Below are 20,373 nucleotides of genomic sequence, written 5' to 3'. Positions count from 1 at the left end.
TATATGAGCTATGTAATTTTTTTCTCCTCACACTTCTTGCTTTATTTAGCTGCATCTCTCTCCTGCGGTACTGTATCTTTAATTTGGGTGACAGTAGGATTATACCGAAGGGACTTTCTCTCTCAGCTGGGCTTTCATTCCTCTCTACTTACAAAAGGGTTGGACCACACTGTTGGGCAGGCCCGGGTTAATTGTGTTTTAAAGGTGAACGCAGCCTCACACGCTGATATTAATGCTATTCCTGACTAAGCAAACCACTCCAACCACATTGTCCATCTTCGGCAGGACACCAAGGTTCATTTTAGCCAGGGCATAGAATGCATCTTGCCGTGTCTGTGCAGCTTAGAGAGTGGATTTCTTTCGAACGCCTGCTCATTTAGAAATATATTTTAATTGAAATGTTTAGTGCTTTATCTTACATGCATACTGTGCAATATCATAGTGTGTTCTTTTCCTTTTTTTTCTTTCTTAAGACTTTTTTGGAATTCTTAATGTTTCTTTGAGCTCTGATGTGGTTGTGACTTGGATCAGTTCTGGTAGTAGTAACACATTTTCCTTGCCTTGAGCTAACCAGAAGCAGCAGCAGTGCGTTGCACAACCAAAAAATCTTTGCAGTTCATGCACCCTCATGTTCACCAGCAAGCTGGTACTCCTGGGAGGCAGAGAATGCTTCTCTCCAGAGTATCTACTTTGCACTTACTGTAAAGAATTGATAGCAGCCAAGGGAAATAGGAATAAACTAGAGAGAAGAGCCCTCGCGCTCACACCAAGCTCCACAGTAATTTTGCCATCAACTTTCAAAGGACCAGACCATAAAAATCAGATCCAGATCTTCAGCTAGCACGGACTGGTGCTGCTTTCAGCAGAGCAGAGCATATGGCTCACAAGCGGCTTTCTGAGAGTTTGGCTCTGGGGTTGGGGTTCACTCCCAGTCTCTGCAACGAACTATTTTAATGTAGGAACCTGACCACTGTGACAAAGGCTTCTGAAAGACAATCAGCTTCTGGAGTTACTTCTCGATACAATTTACTGGAAATCCATTCTCTTCCACGTTTACAGCTTCTGTCTTATTCCAGATTACATTCCACTCTGGTGTTTGGTGGTGTAGGGGTTTAAAGTACTCGCAGTTTCTGTGATTGCGTTGACACCAAGCAATTCAAAGGTGCTATAATTGTTCCCAAAGCACATTCCCATGCATAGGAAATGTTAACTTTTTCACTAGTTATTTTACACAGTATTTTTCTATTTATATCAGTGTGTTTCGTATGTGTGCAAATGGTCCCGGCTTCTTTTCTGTAATGAGCTTTACAACCATTTGGTCTTTTATAGGGCAGCCATACGTGGTATCTTGCAATCATGTGTAATTTCTTAACTTAGAGCAAGAATAAATCTCATCTGACACGATGAACTCATTTATGGCAGGCTCTAATGTTTGTTGTAAACACAACCTGTTTGTTCCACCTCTTGCATGGTTACTTACCTGTTTCATATTGCTATGTTATTGTTCAAAATATCTATTTCTCTTTATTTGCTATGGGGTTTGTTACTGTATATGGAATGTTTTGTATTCAGCATTTTCTTACAGAGCAGAGTGGGAACAGTATTCAAGAACCCACAAATACCAAAGACCTTTCATGTAATGCACTGAGAAATAAACATACTGTAAATGAATATGATGTCAGGTGTCCTGTATTTACAAAGTTCAGAGCAAGTTCAAGCAACCTGCATCCTGAAATCAGGGCATCTGTTTTTCTTTCCTGCCATCTCAACTTTCTCTCACTTTATGTTTGCAGGTCTTAAAAAACAAGCTTGTGCATAAAGACCCTGCGTCAGGTCATCTCCCGTGAGGTGGAGGGGCAGAAAGGCCCTTCGTTAACCACTGCCGAATCTGGCAGCTCCCTTGCCCACGATGGGACTGACTCACCTGCTGATATGGGCACGACTGCCATCTCAGAGGTCTGAGGTTTGTCTCCAGGACACGCTCAGGCCCTGCCCCGCGTTCCCAGCCACACTGACCCAATAGAGGGGGGTATCCCGCCTTCCCGGTGAGGTGTTAATTCCTAAAGCAGCCTAGGCGAGCCTTCGAGCAGTGCCAACTTTGAGCAGCTTGCTTTGCACTGCAGAGTAAGGCACTGCCTGCATATGGCAGATTCTTCCTTCAGGAACAGCCCTCCTGTTCCCGCAGGAGTTCTACGTCAGTGCAGACACTGGGATGGCAGCGGGATTGGCACTCTGAGGGTGGGTTGGCTGCAGCAGACCATGCAATGGAAGGGACAAGCCAGAGAGAATTCTGCAGTGCGTAGGAGCATAGATTAAAATCTGCTGTTATTTGCAACTTGCCTCGCTTCCTCCTAAGTTTCCTTACAGTTCGAGGAAGACAAGTTGGCTAATCCAAGGCAGCAGTGGCTTCCCAGGCCCCCTCCTGCAGTCCCCTGGTACCTCCAGGGCACCTGTCTGCTCCAGAAGCAGCTGCGTTTGCCCACTTGTGCCTCTGGGCTTGTGGAGACACAGGGGTGGTCACCTCTTGTGACAATTGTCACCTCTTGTGACAACTGTCGGAAGGGGATGTGGTTAGGGACTGGTTTTTGTTTGTTTTTTTTTTTAACCTTGCTACAATGGGAACAACTACCCATTTAGATGCAACTACCTATGAGAGGCTTTACTCTGCATGAGCCTTGGCTGTAGGAGAGGACCTGGGCTGTTTCTGTCAGAGATGTGACAATTCTGGTTTCTGAACTTGTTTTTTTATATCCTTAGGAAAACAAGAGATACGTAAATCGCAGCCAATTTTTTTCCCCCTACCGATCAGATTACAGTGCAGATATGCAGATACCAGCACCGTAACAAAGGCTAAGTCTTGTAAACACCGAGAAACATTGACAGCATCAAGGCTTCTGCTTCATACAGCTTTTTGCATCACTGATGAGGACATACTCAAGGTTACTTGATGCCAGACATTCCCATGCAGCACTTCTCCGGGTCTCTCAGGGTGTATTTATCTTGGTTTTTGTGTCCTAACACCTCCAACTCTGATATATTTATCCTTGCAAGAAGTCCTCTGAGGGAAGGCAGTTCTGTTAATCACTACTGTACAGATTGGGAGTTGCTGGATAAAAGGCTAAATTAATTTCTCAGGACGTTTGTGGCTGTGCTGGTCTGCCAAGCACCAAATTAGCATCAGGCCCATGTTGGTCTCTGGACCATTATGGCCACTGATTGTAATCACAGCGAGGGGAAACGGCGCTTTTCCTAACGCTTAACACAGCACAAGGAAAATCAATGGCAAGAGTTGAACAGACTGAACTACTAGCAGGAGCTGATTAAAAGAAAAACATATATTCACAAACAAAACACGATTACTCTTTGAATACACTGCCTTAACTCTTCATTAACCACATGCTCACCAGCAAGTTGCTCTGCAGCTTACGTTGTACAGACAGACAATTATTAACGCTATAGAAGAATGGCGCTGACAATATTGTTTTCTACATTCACACAGTTGGAATTGGTTTCCACATTTCAGCCTGTTGTACATGGGAAGGGCTACCAGGAGTGCTCCACCCCAACGCAGCCTGACTCAGTATCTGCAGCTCATGCTCACGCACTGGGGATTGGGAAAGCAGCAATCCTGGTACGGGAACAGACTAATTCTAATGCTTTCCAGGCAACACTATGGCCAGAAGGGCAACAACTACACTGTACACATTATAAAGAAAAAGTAAGCAGGGAGATTATATTACCCTATTGCTACCTCTCTTAGGACAGTGTGTCTACAGTTCACCAAAAACGGTGACGTATTGACCAAAAATGATTCAAAGATGATTGGAAAAAAATTGACTACTCCAGACTTAAGGAAATAATTTGCTTGGCATCAGGGAGAGACCAGTAGCTGATCAGGCCTGACCTAGTTATCTCTGAGACGCTTCATGAAAGAGGCAGAGTGAAACAGCCCTGCCAGAGGGCAGGCCTTCCCTCCCTACATCCCAGTCTTAGGATAGGATCAAGCACCCTTAGACAAAGCAAGCTCTTTATTTTTATCCCAATGACAAAGTGAGTAGCACACTTTCTTTACAGCCTAGCAAGGAAAAGGTATATCAGCCACTGTTTGGCAGATAAAACACAACAGTGCACTCTCTAACGATGATGGCAATTAACCATTGCAGCAATTTGCCTGAGGATGTGGTAGAACTTTTACTCCTAGACCTTGTTTACTTTAAGACAGGACTTTCTCCTCCTAAATATATGAGGAGTTTGAGAGGGTGGTGGGGTGGTGTGTGTGTATGTATGTATTCCAAGTCAAAGAAGAATTCATTCAGAAGAGCCATACTAGATAATCAAACTGATAGAGTCAGTGTCAATAAAGCTGCAGATGACCATCCCTGACCCTGCCCGTATGGTGCACAGTACAGCTCAGCACTGGATAGATGCTGCTCTGCACCACCTACACACATTCACTAGTGCATGGGAACAAGATCTTTGTGGCTTCACAATAAAAGATGGCTGCCCTAAGCACGTCTCTAGGACACATCATCTTTGGGAAGCACCCAGAGAGATCCAGGCTACAAAAACTGACAGCCCAGCCCATGGGAAAGGGCTGTCCAGGATGGAAAACTTCTGGTGCCAGAATTTTGGGCTGAGACTGGCCACATGCCAAGGCATGATGGAGGTGCCCCGCTGAGTGTGGGCTACCGTGGCAGAAGGGAGAGGCTGAGTCAGAGAGCCCAGAACTGGCCTGTGCATGGCATTGGGACGTCTGTAGCAGCACTTGTGTGACTGTGCCAATGAAAATCTGATTTATGTATAACTGGATGGAGTTAATGTTCAGCCAGTAATATTACACGACAGTTAAACTTTAGACTTAGTTCAGAAAACATTGGCTGAGAGATTAACAGAGCACGATAGGATCTTAGCAGCAATCTTCTCTCTACTCCTCAACCACAAACACATCTTCAGAAATGGATAGAGCCTGGGTCTACCTGGTGACAGGAGGATGTGGTTTTATTGGGGAGAAGATTGTAGAGCTCCTGTCTCAACAAGACTACATCAAAGAAGTCAGAGTTTTTGATTCAATAGTGAGAGAAGAAGTAGAAAAATTCACCACAGGTAAGAAAAGGGCATCAGCTTCTATTTAGAGGCCATAACCCTCCCTTTCAAGATAGCTGGGATTATGTTGGAGATGCCACAAGTTACGGGCATGGGGTAGGAACCTGGATTAAACAGACTGGACAAAGAATAACCCAGCTCAAAGAGTTTTTTTCAGCATAGACTAAATCAAAGCTAAAAGATCTATAGTGTGTAGCCCCGAGAGGTATATCACAAAGAGGTTGTAAGTCTGCACTCAGGGAGCAGTTGTGAGGAGCAACATGCACACCGAGTACCTGACATGGGAACTTGGCTATCTGGTTTCTTCTCCTCAACCAGTCTGACTAACAGCAAAGGGACAAAAAAAAAAACCAAACCAAAACAAAAAAACCCAAGCTCCTGAACTGCTGCAACCAGTTATCGATTCTGAGAAAAATAACCAAAAAACTCTGACAACAACAGACTCAAGCTCAGCACCTGTGGCATATACTGTGAAACAAATTACTGAAATAACTGAGAAACATGTAGTAGCCTTACTGTGCTGTGTATAAATAAAGAAGAGGTGGGTCTAAGTAAACGTGCTCAAAGATACTAAATTAATCCATTCGATCATATTCCGAGAGCTGCTTTCTGATGTTTCACCAGAGTTGATAACAGTGAGATATATTGGGGAAAAGCAACCTGTTTTACTGGATTCGGGGATACCCACCCAAAACAAGCCAATGCAGCTCATGGTGCTCTGCACAGTCACTGGTGGGCTGGGTGTCCCTCCCTCTGACTGCCCAAACCTTCAGCCTGCTTCAAACAAGAGAGGAAAAAAAGATAAGGGAGATCCTATCTGTTAGGAGCTATCATTAGAAAGGAGAAACACTAAAAGCAAATTAAAAGACTCCCAGGGAAATACCACCATCAGAAACGCTCCCTAGGCAGACGAACTCACCAGACTGGTTTCCCCAGGCTTCAGGTAGCCAAATGCCTTAAAAACACTCATAACTGAAGAAAAAAACCTGTTTAAACCTTAAGAAGCTCCCATAATCCCAGCTCCAGGAGAGGTCTGTGGCTTACCACTGCAGCAAATCACAGAAAAATGAGGCAGAAGCATCTCTGAGGGGCCATCCCAAGCCCCATCCCCCCGCCCCAAGGCAGAACCAGCTTGGCCACAACCTTCCCAACAGATATTTTTCCATATTTGTTCCCAAGCCACCTCAGGCACCCAATTTCTGCACCATTAGGCCATTTTTGTTGGTGCAGTCTAAACTGCAATGTAAGTCCCTGACTTCTCATCTAACCTTACAGGTAGAACAGGTTAATACTGTCGGTTTTTACAAGGATCTCCATGACGTGAAAACCACCCAGTTCCACTCCCCGCGCTGTTCTCTCCTTTAGGCTAAAGCAGCTCTGGTGCAGCTCGCACTTGGTGGATCTCTGGGCATTGGCCTTGCTCTCTTCTGGCAGAGGGGCACTGAGCTCACGACAGAGAGGCCACTTGTGGCCTTCCCAGTGCTGAATCAAGCTGAGGGATGTGTTTCTTCTGTCCTGCAAACTATTCTCCTCTTTGTACCTGTCGGTACAATTACGCCCTCTTTCACAGTTGCAAGACCCTGCTGACAGGCGATCGCTCCCCTAAGCTGTTCTGGCCCAACTTAATTCTTTCATGAAAATCAGTATCTGGTTTTTGGCCCTATCAAACTTCACCTCTTCTTCCTCCCCCCCCCCCCACCCTGACGTTATTAGTTACATTCAGTTCTTACTCTAATCCTCCAGTGTACTTCGAGTCCCTCCCAGTCTGATGGTATCTGCTGATTTAATGAACAAATCTGCCAGATTCTGGATGAAAACAATAAAAAAGACTCGAGTAGAGCAATAAGCCCTGGAGAGCCCCAGGGCAGCCACCCACCACAGCTGGCAATTCCCTGGGAACTGCAATCCCGCCGGCTCTGTGCTCACCCTCATGTGGCTTACTTAGACCACGTTTTACTGACTCGCTTGTGAGAATGACACAGAGTTTCCAAAGCCCTTCTAAAATCAAGATAGATGACATCAACCTGTTCCACAATATCCATACATCCTGTTAACTTGTCATAAGAACAAAGGAGATTTGTCTGACTTGATTTGTTCTTGACAAATCCATGTCAGCTGCTTCTATTCTCCTTATTATCACACAGGTGCTCACACGCATGTTGTTTAAGTGTGTGTTCCTGAATTTCCTGGGGTTGAAATCAAGCTGTTCTGTAATTTCCTGGCTCTTCTTTACCTCCTTTCTAAGCCCAGGTGTTTCATTTGCTCTACTGCAGTCTCCAAAAGTTCTCCAAAGCAGCTGATAATGCAATAGAGCTGCAGTGACATCTGCCTCCTCTTTACTAGCCCTGGATAAAGCTCATCAGGCCTTATCAATCTGAAAATTTCTCCTGGTTGCCTTGTATCCTCCCTGGTTTTGGCTGAGCTCTCATCGTTCTCTTGCCAGTCTTAATTGCACCAGCTGCCTTAAGACTGGTGATGTGAAAGAGACTATTTAACACTTCAACCTGACAGACTATGGGCTTTTTTTCCCCACCATGGGGCTGCTGATGCCTCACTCCACCTTTCAGCACTGGCAAAGACTTTCAGGAGGAGCATCCTCCTCTGCAGGCATGTGTGTTACCTCTGCTACACAGGCAATGTCTAGTTTCTTTTTCTGCTCTATTCTTGCTGAATCAATTCTGTGCTTTTATACTAAATTAATACTAGAACTCCTGTAAGGTAGTCCACCAAATCTTGGTTATGCTAATTATGAAATCAGCTTGACCCTTTTGTAAAACATATCCCTCTTCCTTTATGCCATACTTCTTAGCCAACACTCAGCTGGCCAGCCTACTATCTTGAATTTTGTCTCTCCTTTGAGTCCATGAGGAATAGCCCTGCTCTTTTATCCCCTTGTCCCGGTAGTCGTTCAGTGAGGGTTTCCATATCGTAACACTTCCATGGCTGGAGTCACAGATTCTTCCCTGAGCTGCTCATGTGCATGATCCTTCAGAAACCACTACCCTGATCCCTGGCTGCATGGGGCTCTCCAGGAAGCTGCCAGCACAGGACAGAGGAGGCATCTCCTTCCCAAAGCAGTCTTGTGACTGTTACTGCTGTTTGGCTTATTACAAAAGCCCCAAGGGGTACAGCTTCCTAGCTCTGGAATCTTGCTGGTCTCTTTCCAACTATGGAAAAGGAAAAAGTGAAAAATCTTATTTAAACATTACAACGCTGTCTCAAAGCAAGAAAATTAGCAGTAGATGCCAAGAGCAGCCTTGTATGGAACAGATATTTTGAGGGAGAAGGAGGGGGAGAAAGGAGATGGATGAAAAACCCAAACCCTTCTGAATGGCTTAAAAGGAGGAACTTCCTAGGAAACTTTCTAACCTGTTATTTTCACTTCCTATCCATAACATAAGCAATTTAAATAAAGCTCTGTGCAATGTCCCTTGAACTCATCTGGTGTTATTCCCAGTAAGCTCTAAAAATCTTCAGTCTTAAGGAAATTGTCCAGCACAGCTTCACTTGTTCCCACATACCGGAGCAAGTCCTGTAACCAGTGGCAGCTCTGGGCCAACAGTCTCGCCATCTTGCTCAGCGCTCTCTTTGGGTGCGTGCTAGAGGTTTGCAATGACAGACACAGTTATTCTGACCCACAGTTGGTGCAAACTGGCAAAAAATGCTGTGCTGAATTAAACCAGATGCAGATTTGGCTTCTTGGGGTTGAAAAATGGGGATGTACTTTCCCCTGGTGTGATGTATTCCAATGGCATCGTCCTTTGTCAGAGTGTGCTTCAGCTTGCACTGCAGAGCACGCTGCTTTCTGAGCAGGATCCTCGTGCTGCGAGAAGGTGGGGATGCTGATTCGGTTTGTTGGTTTTTTCCCCCCTGCCTCTATGGTTATATTATTTTTCTGCAGCTACCACTCATGTGACAGTGATGAAAGGAGACATTCGAGACTACAATCTGCTCCTCGCTGCCATGCGGGGAGTTCACGTGGTTATTCACACAGCTGCTATTGTGGACTACAGGAACACTGTGCCCTTTTGGGAAATGAGAGCTGTCAACGTTGGGGGTAAGCTCTTTAAAACAAGCAATTAAATACAGCCTTAAATTCACATGCCGTGGTGTAGTCATACGAGATGCCACGACAAATGTACCCTCTCTGATTTAGTGCTCCCTTGTCCCCTGAATTTCACACGCACCACTGCTACGAGATGACAAAGGTGCCCGGGACCTTTCCTTTCCAGTGGGGAAGTTTCTGCCTTTGCCCCTCTGCCCTTGCTGGGGCAGGCCATGCTGCTCCTCTCCACTGATAAAGCTTCATCTTAGAAAGTCCAGTCTAGACCCAGTTGTTATATAGTTATTTTGGTCAAGGGTACAGCTTTCACTAATAGTACTGAGGTGATTCAGAACATGCCCGTAGTGGTAAGAAACTGTTCAGTATGTGACAAGGACAGCAATTAAAAGTTAACTCCTGCTGTAGATACCTTATAGCTTTCACAGGGATTTCCAGGGAGAAAAATATAATGCAAGACTATACCAGTTGAACTGCATCCAGGCTACTAAGGGAGTGATGTGAACTCCAACTATAATAAAAACAAGAAGTATTACATGTCTACAAGCCACACATAACTGAGAGCTCCACAACATTTTCTCCCTATCACCAACAGCTGACTTCTTGTTAGGTGCAAGATCTGCTTAAAGAAAATTTGTTCATAAATCTAGGAAATAAGCATAGGCTATAAAAATAATGAAATCCCTATTACAGCAGCAATTCCAATGGCACCTCAGGCTGTTAGCTACTAAAATAGTTGTTAACCACAAGGAAGGAATTTTATATATATTTTTTAATATATATATATATCTCAAACTCGATTACTGCTTAGGGCTTCTACTATTTGCTGATACATTCAAGGGCAACATTTAAATTCCATCCTTCTTTTCATTGCTGTAGTTGTTTTCAAAACCAGATGCTTTTAAGAGCCAGTATTGTGCATGTGTACTGAGAATATTCAGAGCCTGAGGGTTCCTGCTGCCTTTTAATGGCTCTGTGAGCTCTTCCTCTTCATTGTAATGGCTTTGTGAGCTCTTCCTCTTCATTGTAATGGCTCTGTGAGCTCTTCCTCTTCATTGTCCGTTTGCTAGAGCAAGGTACTTCATTGTAGTGAGGTTTTTACAGATAGCAGTGAACATTGGCCAATTCCCCTATCCAGCCAGCCAAACTTCTTGTAGGTGTTTGTGACATTCCCAGAAAGACACACGTGCAAATTTTTTTTTTTTCCAATGTGACTGGGTGCCTCTCTAAGGAGCACAGTTTGAGATGTCTTAACAGGAGCCTTATTTTCAGAAACACTGTTCTGCGTTTCTGCCTCCCCTTGGATGGCTTCATGCAGACCTCCCTGAAATGAGGCTGCTGCCCTCACTAGGACTTCTCAAAATCTTAAATGGAAAGATTAGTCTAAAGTTTTCTATTGGAATCGGAGCAGGTAAAAGAATAAAAATGAAATGTATTTGTCACCTGCTGCAGACTTCATGGGCAAAGAAACAGGGTCAGGACAGGTCGACTGTATAATCCTCGAGCTGGCTGCTCTGTGTAACTCAGGCCACAGAAATTCAGCCAATTACTGCCTTAAGCCCAACAATCTGTGGCTAAATTGGACTATGCCTTTTCAAAAGACTCTTTGACTAGAATTAAGGACTGCAAGTTAATGGACTATTGGGTCTTTCAGCAAGCCCTGACAATGTCGAAGAGTACTAGTGTGGCTATGGTTAGTCACCATTTATGGCAAAAATTTACATCTATCTTCTGCTTTGTGGTTTTTTTTGTGTGTGTGTGTGTTGGTTTTTTTTTTACTCTGTTTCAACCACTGGCTGCTGAATCCTGTGACAGTCTTGTTGACTAGATTGAAGAGCCCTCTTTTACAAGAATTATTTTTTCCATCTAGTCACTTAAAGACTTTTTAATCTGCTTTTTGTTAAGCTGAATGGATTTTAACTCAGCTGTTTCCAGTGATGTTTCTCAACAGGGGTTCTCAGTTAATTTGACGTATTATGATAGGCTCATGGAGAAGTAAATTGATTCTTTTCTACCAGGTCTTCATACTGATTTGTGCTCTCTGAAATTATTCTAAACTCAGGATTTCCTTGATAATTTCAGATTATGCCCTTAACAACAAAGAAAGCAGAGAAAACACAAGCCTTCCCATGCAAAATCTGCAGCAAAGATCAAAGGCAGAGCCTGATTAGCCAGGTATAAATAGCGTGGAGATTTCCGGAAACCAACCCTGTGAGCAGCTTCCTTTAAGATCTGCTTGATCAGATCGAAGGCCCTCAGTATGCAACCATGGTTATGCTGTTGTCATTGAGGTTCTCATAGAATCAACCTGAATCAAAATCATGCTGAAGGCATCTCCATCCCAGCCCGGAAAGAGTCATAAATCATTTAAACCTACCCCCAAACCCAACCAAATAAAATCCACGCACACTGACCCACAAGTTCAGCCAGAAAAACCTTCGTTAAACCAAACCATGTTTTAGATTCATCTGGATTTTGTGTGGATTTGTAAGATGCCCCCACTATTTTAAAATTCTGCAGGTAACAAGAGTCTGTTGCAGTGACTTTCACCCCATCATGAGCCGGCACCGTGCGCTGGCAGCCCAGAAAGCCAACCGTGTCCTGGGCTGCATCCACAGCAGCGTGGGCAGCAGGTCGAGGGAAGTGATTCTGCCCCTCTACTCTGCTCTCATGAGACCCCACCTGGAATACTGTGTTCAGCTCTGGAGTCCCCAGCACAAGAAGGACATGGAGCTACTGGAACGAGTCCAGAGGAGGCCACGAAGATGACCTGAGGGCTGGAGCACCTTTGCTATGGAGACAGGCTGAGAGAGTTGGGGCTGTTCAGCCTGGAGAAGAGAAGGCTCCAGGGTGATCTTATAGCAGCCTTCCAGTACCTAAAGGGGGCCTACAGGAAAGCTGGAGAGGGGCTTTTTACAAGGGTGTGTAGTGACAGGACAAGGGGCAATGGATTTAAACTGAAAGAGGGGAGATTTAGATTAGATATAAGAAAGAAATTCTTTACATTGAGGGTGGTGAGGTACTGGAACAGGTTGCCCAGAGAAGTTGTGGCTGCCCCATCCCTGGAAGTGTTCAAGGCCAGGTTGGATGAGGCTTTGGGCAACCTGGTGTAGTGGAGGATTTCCCTGCCCCTGGCAGGGGGGTTGGAACTAGATGATCTTTGAGGTTCCTTCCAACCCAAACCATTCTATGATTCTATGATCACCATCCTGTAGAACTTCTATAGAGCAATATGTGCAACTAAAACACCAATCCTTCTGACAGAAGGCTGCAATTCACCATTTGACAGTCTGCCCACAAATCAAAAAAACATGGAAAACATGGAGTTTTGCTCTGCCGAGCTGTCAGCTTCCTTATTGTTGGCAACTATTAAGTCCAAGTTAAGCCAGTTGTCAATAGCCATAGAGGTTAAGCCCCATTATAGCCATAGATGTAACTGCTGCTCTCATGTTACAAACAATCCATGCCTGCGTGAACATACCTGAGGAACTGCAGCTTTGACCTGTGGCTTTACATCTTTTCAGCCATAAAAAAGATGGATCTGTTCCAAGTCAGAATCCCAAGCCTGGAAATCTCTTTTGATTTGCACAAGAGGAATCAAGGAAAGGTGGTTAATGTTTGTCCTTCCCAACCTGTCTCACAGGTACAGAAAATATATTAAGGGCCTGCTGCGTCCTGAACGTCCCGTATGTTGTCTATACAAGCTCCATTGCTGCGGTGGGACCCAATACAGCGCATGAGCCCATGTTCAGGTAAGGCTAAGCAGATCTTCTCCATCACTCTGGATTTCTGGTTAAACAGCAATGAAACTCCAACCAGATGGAGGTTTTTGCTGTGGCTACAAAGGAGAAGATACGTATTCCCCTTCTTGTCTATTCTTCATCTCTTTCTTCAAAAGCTTTATTTGCCGCTCTTCACTTTCAGGAATCGCGTCTCTTCCCAACCTGAACTTGACCAGTGGTGGATACCACTGATTGAAAGAGTTGGTTGAGAGATGTATGACCCAACCACACCTCCAGGCTGTCCCATGTCCATACAGCCCTGCTCCTCTAAGCCCTAAAATCAGTTTCAGATAAGGTCTCAGATGCTTAAAGTTTGCGATACGGTCAAATTGTAACCTGTTGTTGGGTCAGAGTTTTTACTCCTCTCACACTTGGTCAATCCAAAGGGTAGGTGATGCTCTACTGTTAACCAACCCACTCTCCCTCCTCTTTTCAGCTCCGCAGTGAATTGCTAGCAAGCCTGTACCCAGCTCCTGTTATCAAATGTGGTCAAATGTGTACAGACTGGTTTAGCACTATCTCAGAAGAAAGTTAGTTGGCCACACAGTCTTCAGGGACAGATGCACCTGATGTGAAGTTGCCTTGCAGCATTCATGTGTAGTTACACTCTCTGTGACTTGGATCTGACTTGTAAATCCATTCTTCTATCTCTCAAAATCCTTTTTCCTGGCAATATGCTTACCAGGGCTGACTCCTGTACTTTACACTTCTGGGCACTATGCTTTGCCCATCCCTTCTGTATGCAGCTCCCATGAGACTGACCCACAGACCCAGACGAAGCAGCAGAACTTTAGAAAACCTCTGGCAGCAAAGGTGGGATTTGGAGCAATACAAAGACAGTAGTCAAAAATTAGGATTTGGAGGAGTTTTTTTAGCTTATAGATCTTTGATGTCCAGAACTGACTTTCACAATCAGCTGGCATTCCTGTGCAGGACTCAGCATCTGGATGCCTTTTGTATTCATAGGGCAACAGTACCTGCACCTTGAGAACTCAGCTGGGATTTCTGAAGACCAAGGGCTGAAGTTTTAGGTTAAATTTGAAGTCAAGCAGAGATAGCTGCAGCCTGATACGTACTGTTGTAAGGCTCCTTGCTGATTTCAAGATGGTTGTAGCCATACAGACTTCTCAAAGCATGGAAACTTGTGTACTAGGGGAACTGGCTCAAAGTCAAGTTTTGTCTCTACAGGCAGCCAGTCTAGACACAGCTGACTTCAGTCATTTGGCTCTAGAAATTTGAGCCCAACTAGAAAAGGCTGCTTAAGACATAACTTAAAATGATCTACAAGCCTGAGTTTCACGCTCACAAGTAAGCTAAGGCATAGCCCAGTTGTTTTAAAAAGTGTTTAAGCACCCAAATCTGTACAATAAACATCTGGCTTATGAAAAATTCTGTGAGAGCAACAAACCACAATCCACTTGGGACCATGAGCACTAGGGGCTCTGTCTCACTGAAAAGCTATGGAATTTTGTCATTAGCACATCTAAATCATTTCTGAAAATGAAGGTAGATACAGGCACATCCTTGTTAGTATTTTAGTCCTGCAACTTTAGAGATAGATGTGAATAGATGTCCTGAAAAATCTACCCCAAATCTTACCTGAGAGGACATTGGCTTGTAATGATGGCACCAACGGGTGCAAGCAAAAACCCATCCAGGCTGATGCTCATAGAGCTACACATGAACATCCTCTGCCCACCAACTCCCAATCCTTCCCACCACAAATGCAAATAAAAACCACCACCTAGAGCCTTTAACTCATTTTGCAGAACACACTCAGGTTCTCCCATGATGCTGGGAGAAAGCCTGAGAGAGTGGTCCTTGTTCTCCAGTGATTTTGATTTTAAACTAAGGGCATGACATCATGAGGAGTGAGAGAAGGGTCAGGCCCCCAGTCAAAAATTACGCCACTTGTCTCCATAGGGAGCCCAGGGATGACTGGAAGGCAGCATAATACAGTTCTGTTTTCCAGACTGAAGGCACAGGTGATGCGGCTTTCCCCTTTCTCCTCATCTCCCCCATCCCCACCCAATCTGTCCTGCTCTTCTCCCTCACAGTCCGTGATCCTGCCTGCCTTTTTTCTTTTTCTCTGTCCCCTTTCTCCATCATTCCTTGTATAATTTTATTTAACTCATTTTTACATGCTTGGGAATTGACACAGACAAAGGATGATTAGTCTCTGGACAGGGTGATGGGTGCAGGGATAATGCTCACACCTCAGCATCCAACAATAATAGAAAATGCCTCTGTCAGTCTCAATCCCTCCAAGACAGCCACCGCTGAGATACCTTCTGACAATGCTGCTCCAGTCTTATTAGCGTTCAGCTATCTGTGATCGTTTTGAAAAGCAAGAGCATTATGCTGAGCTCTTTGTTACTACCAAGCCTCAAAAGGGGTGAGGGGAGGCAAACCCGAGCAGAGCTCTGCAGCCCAGGAACGGCAGGCAGGTTTCACCCCTTTGTGAAGCTGCTGCTTTTTGAAAGCTTTGCAAGGCAAAAAATAAATTTGAATGGAAAAAAGAAAGCAATTAAAACTAGAACTTCCAGATAACCCCCCTAATTGTCTTGGGCCTCTCCCAGGCTTGCAACAAACCATGAACAATCAGTCTTTTGTCTTGCTTGTTTTCTGGTTTGTCTCTTGCTCATCACCCATAAAGACAGGGAAGGGGAGGAGGGTTTTGTGATAAAAGCCCAGGGTACGCGGGGAGGCTGTTATTTCTGATGCTCCTAATTTATTTCTGTTGCTGTAGCACAAGGCAGCCCTGATCTCAGCTGGGATATCTGACACACAAGATACGAGACTGCTGAACAGGCAAGAGAAAGGCAACGGTGTTATCCATGTTTTACACAGGGAGATCTGAGCATAGAAAAGTGTAAGCAAGTTGCCCAAGGTCAAACAAGGACCCTGAGTCAGAGCTTGCTCTCCCGAGGCCCAGTGTTTGACAAAAAGACCTCTGCTGCAGATTTGCTCCTTGAACTCATCACAGGCTGCTTAACCCTTCCAAGAGAGGCACCCAAGCCCATCTGCAAAAGGACCATGATAATTCTTCATTGCCCTGTGTGGGGGTACCCCATGCCTGGCAGAGCCTGGTGTTTGCCTGGGGTGAATTTCTCTAGGAGAGCAAATATAGAGTAAATTAATTTTAAAATGTGAAGAAAATCTTCTGCAGCACGCAGAGGGAGAGCAAACCGTGGTAGTCAACAGCGGCGGGGGAGCGAGCGGCCGCATGGTGTTCATGGATGGTCATTCCCATGCTTCAAACAAGGTTTCTGCTCTCCCCAGCTTCTCCGGAGCCCGTTGAATCTGCTCAACCAAATCCTGCAATGGACTCGTGTTGATCTAGAAACTGGGACAAAACGCCAGCACCCTGGTGGGGAATGGAGCTGCTTGCTTGGTTATCTCCTTGGAATTATTTCGGGGCCTGTGAGGCCAGTTACATGTGAGATGCCATGGGCTCTCCTCGCAGCTGTAAATTAGCAGGCTGAGGAGCAGGTTGTCTTCTGTAGCAGCAACCAAGTGTCTCCAGCATGGCTGCCAGTTCTACTTGCCCTTAGTCATGGGTCCACTTTTTTGCTCTTCCACTCAAGTGTAATTTCCTAGGGGGCATGAAGGCATAATCCCAGCACAAACCTGCTGATTGCATGTCTTCCAGGAGATCACTAGCAGCTCTATCACATCACCAGCAAATGTCTCCCAACTCTAATCAACTCTGTGAGAAAATTAAGCAGCAGCTTCTCTTTTTAGTTTACAGCTCATGAGAGGCTTTTCCCTACCTCTAATGAAAAAAATGAAGTAGGATTGCTCTCATTTTCCTGCCCTCCATCTTCTTGTGCCCTTCCCACCTTTTTCAGCCACTTGTGAGCTGCTTAAAAAGGTAACCCCACTGCCTTCTAATTTGCCTGCCAGAATATTATTTGCTTCAATCACACTATTAGACAAGAACAAATCCAGCTCTCAGAAATCAAACCACTGCCCTCATGCAAACCTGCCTATGAGCACCCAGAACCGCCTGGTATTTCTTGAGGTCTTACTTCTCCCAAACTGCAGCAAGGATCTCAGATTCAAATAACTTACAGCCAGTGGTAAGTCCCTGGAGAGAAGGGATTGCAGAGTAAATCACACTGTGACAAACGTCTGCAAGCCCTGTGCTCTATTCCATGGTCACTCCCTGTCTCTCACAATCTATTTCAGTGGAAATGAGGACACCAGATACAGTGGGGAAGTGGAGCTGCCTTATGGGAAGACAAAGGCCATGGCAGAAAAACTCGTATTTGAAGCCAACGGAAAAAAGGTACCAAAGTCAACGGTAGCACAGGATGAGTGGAAGGAGAGAGATGGTTAGAAAGATCCTACAGCTCATACCTGTGTTTCAAACTGCTGCCTTGACCTGCTGCATAAACCACATTGCCCTAAGCTTACCACAGCCTGATATTCCCGCATCGCCGGGAAGCTGCCAGACTCTCACAAGATCCATGTCCTTGGAGCCTGAGCTTTAATTCCCCCAGGAGGAGTGTGGCTTTGGAAAGAGCCCTGTTAAATTAGGGCCTAAGAAACCAGGTTCCCCTAGTTCTTACTGCATAAAGGTGTGATTTTCACATGTGCCTGAGTGATTCAAGAATCAAAAATATTAGTGTACCCAGAGTCAGCCCCTACCTAAGTTGGCTGACTAGTCTTTTTAGACTCCCATGACGGTCAGCAGACAGATGAGTTCTAGAGGATGAAGCAGAACGTAAAAATGAGGCTTGTGTCCTGAATCACTCCCTGGAGCATCTCTCTCTCCCAGTCACAGTTTGAGGCCAGCCAGCTCAGCTGGCCTCCTCCGGTATCTGATTTTGGTTGTTGCAAACATTTATACATCACAACTGCAGCAGAGCTGATGCCACTAGCACCCTCCGTCCAACACCTCCCAGTGAGCACCACATGGGTGCAGGTGTACTATGAGAAAAACAAAACAAAACAACAAACAAACTGGGCATTTCCCTACATATTTAGGGACGCAAACCAGGCCCTAAGTGTCCAGAGCACCTCTGCAAATACTGGCTCCTCTAGCCCAATATTGTTACATTTTGTTTTTATCTGGCAAACCCAATATCACTGCGGGAGATCTCATCTCCGAATCCATCCCTCGCTAACATCCTCTCTGATTTTACAGCTGAGCAATGGTGGTAAACTCACAACCTGCATCATCCGTGCAAACACAGTGTATGGGGAGAAAGCAACGTTTCTTCAAGAGTTGTATTTGCTGGCCAAAGCCAGGAACGGGGTGTTGAACTACCTGGAGCCCGAAAACACGGAGCGTAATCACACGTACGTGGGTGAGCGAACGATTGATCTCTCTGCGTGTGGTGCTACCAGGCTGGTTTAGTCACAAGGGATTTTACACGTCAGCTTAACCATGATCTTCCAAGAAATGGGTATGGTGAATGAGCACAGATATTTTTATAACCACAAAACTTAGACTGGCTGAAAGAATTTTTAAAACAGTTGTTTACATTCTACTGTTTTTGCTGGGAAGGATTTTCTTTTTTTTCTTCCCCTCAATATAGGGAAAATGTTGCTTAGAAAACTGAAAAAAAAAAAACAGTGGAAAAAAGGATGGAGATCTACTCTTTCTTTTTCTAGGTAAATGTTTCAAGGGATGTATGGGGGGAGAGAGAGAAATTCAGACAATATTTTTAAAATGTTTTTGGTTTGAGAAGACATTTAATTTCTTCTCCATTAGAAGAAATTAAACTAACACTACCTGTAAAATTCCTTGCAAAGAAGGCTGTACTGCATAACTCATTTTAGCAAGCGCAAGAAACTACTCACAAAACCTACAGAAAGAGTTTGTTGTGGTGTTGAATGCGTTTCAGGCGAGTATAACTCACCATTTAATCCTGCAGGGTTTTAGTTATTTCTGTGCAGCATGCTTATATGTCTTTTTCCAAAAGTGCAGATAACAGTAATTTGAAAATGCTGTTAGGGAAGAATCAGGCCTAGATAAATCAAGTGACTTCTTCAAAGGCTCGCAGCAGAGCCAGGAATAAAACCCTCGAGCACTACCTCCCATTCATCCTGCTCTCACTACAAAACACTGCCCTTTCGCTTCACATGAACCAGTATCACAAGGCACATTAATTGTCCAGCTCAAAGGGGAGACCAAAGGTTTAAAGGATCTTGGAGGTCTGGATTAACTACTCAGTCTGGCTACAGTACAGCTGAGTTACACAATGAGTGCTTTCCCTGCTTCACAGCACTGAAGCCAGCAGATCCAACATACTCATTCTACTGTAAACAGGAAAATTTAGCTCCTCCTGTGTATCTATTTCTCTCCCTCTTTTATTTCTCCAGGGAATGTTGCATGGATGCATGTTCTTGCAGCAAGGAACTTGCAGCTGAAACCAGACTTACTCGCAGGACAAGTGTATTATTCCTATGACGACACTCCAACAAGAAAAGGTTTCCTGATAAGGCATGAGCTGTTGTCCTCTATGGACCCCTCAGTAAGACTAGGCTCACACATCCCTTACTGGAAGATGTGGTTAGTGATACAATTGCACAGGATAATCAAGGTCATCTTGTACCCTTTCTGGAAGCCACAGCCTTTCCTAAACTTGCCTTTACTGAACACAATAGTCACCACCTTCTCCTACGAGACAGACAAAGCCTCCAGGCATTTTGGGTACAAACCCCTCTTCACCTGGAAAGAGAGCAAGCACAGAACTGCACAGTGGTTGAAAGCAGCTGCAGGGAACCTGGAACTCCCCCAGCTGCATGAAAAGAAGAACTAAGCAGCATGTCTGGGGTAAAGAGAGAGCTTATCAGGCTAGCAAGTTTCATCTAAACTTCCCAACACGCATAGATCTTTGGCAGAAATTTTGCAAACACTGAGAAATCCTGGTACAGAGAGAGAAAGAGCAAAACTCCCAGGCTGCAAGTATATACCCGTGCCATGCCAAAAACTCAGCTATTTTAAGCGTCAAGTGAAGCACCAGAGTGCATTTGAAAGCATCCTCTTGCCGGTCCGCGCACACAGATGCAGGGCTCGCTGGCCTCACTCATCCCCACGGTGCCACCCCTGCACGGGGATCGCTCTTGGGAACGGATTAGCCTCCATCTCTTTCCATACTCAGCAAATGGATCTCTCCCTTGCCATGGTCTTGGGCAGCTGGTGGGATGGCTGTACCTTGCTCATACACTCAAGGGGTCTTCAGTCATAATTTGGGGAGAGACAAGGAAAGCCCAGTAAGGTCTCTATCTGTTTTAGGGTTTATTAAAAAAGAAAATAGAATTCTCTTTTCCAAAGCTACCTTTTTCAAGATGCTTCCTGTTGTTCTTAATGTGTGGAATATTATATCTGTTTTGAAACATTATCCCTGTAAAAAGAAACTTCCAATTGCACGTGCTAACAATGCACCGGCTGACTTACTTTCTAATCGTATGGAG

General features: G+C 44.9%; 1 protein-coding gene across 1 annotated transcript; it reads left to right on the top strand.

Moving 5' to 3' along the window:
* Nucleotides 1-4,934: 4,934 nt before the first annotated feature.
* Nucleotides 4,935-19,718, top strand: HSD3B7 (hydroxy-delta-5-steroid dehydrogenase, 3 beta- and steroid delta-isomerase 7). The gene is made up of 6 exons (XM_009986437.2): nt 4,935-5,103; nt 9,005-9,160; nt 12,807-12,915; nt 17,137-17,236; nt 18,098-18,260; nt 19,279-19,718. The coding sequence occupies exons 1-6, from the start codon at nt 4,956-4,958 to the stop codon at nt 19,716-19,718; spliced, it is 1,116 nt and encodes a 371-aa protein (XP_009984739.2). The 5' UTR covers nt 4,935-4,955.
* Nucleotides 19,719-20,373: the final 655 nt, after the last annotated feature.

Source organism: Tauraco erythrolophus, chromosome 21 (genome assembly GCF_009769465.1).
Source record: "Tauraco erythrolophus isolate bTauEry1 chromosome 21, bTauEry1.pri, whole genome shotgun sequence".
Classification (NCBI taxonomy): Eukaryota; Metazoa; Chordata; class Aves; order Musophagiformes; family Musophagidae; genus Tauraco; species Tauraco erythrolophus.
This window is presented reverse-complemented; position numbering and strand designations above follow the sequence as displayed.

Coding starts and splice junctions, on each gene's coding strand:
- HSD3B7 (XM_009986437.2), top strand. CDS start 4,956: ATGGATAGAGCCTGGGTCTACCTGGTGACAGGAGGATGTGGTTTTATT. Junction 5,104..9,004: donor AGTAGAAAAATTCACCACAG/GTAAGAAAAGGG, acceptor ATTTTTCTGCAG/CTACCACTCATGTGACAGTG. Junction 12,916..17,136: donor GCGCATGAGCCCATGTTCAG/GTAAGGCTAAGC, acceptor AATCTATTTCAG/TGGAAATGAGGACACCAGAT.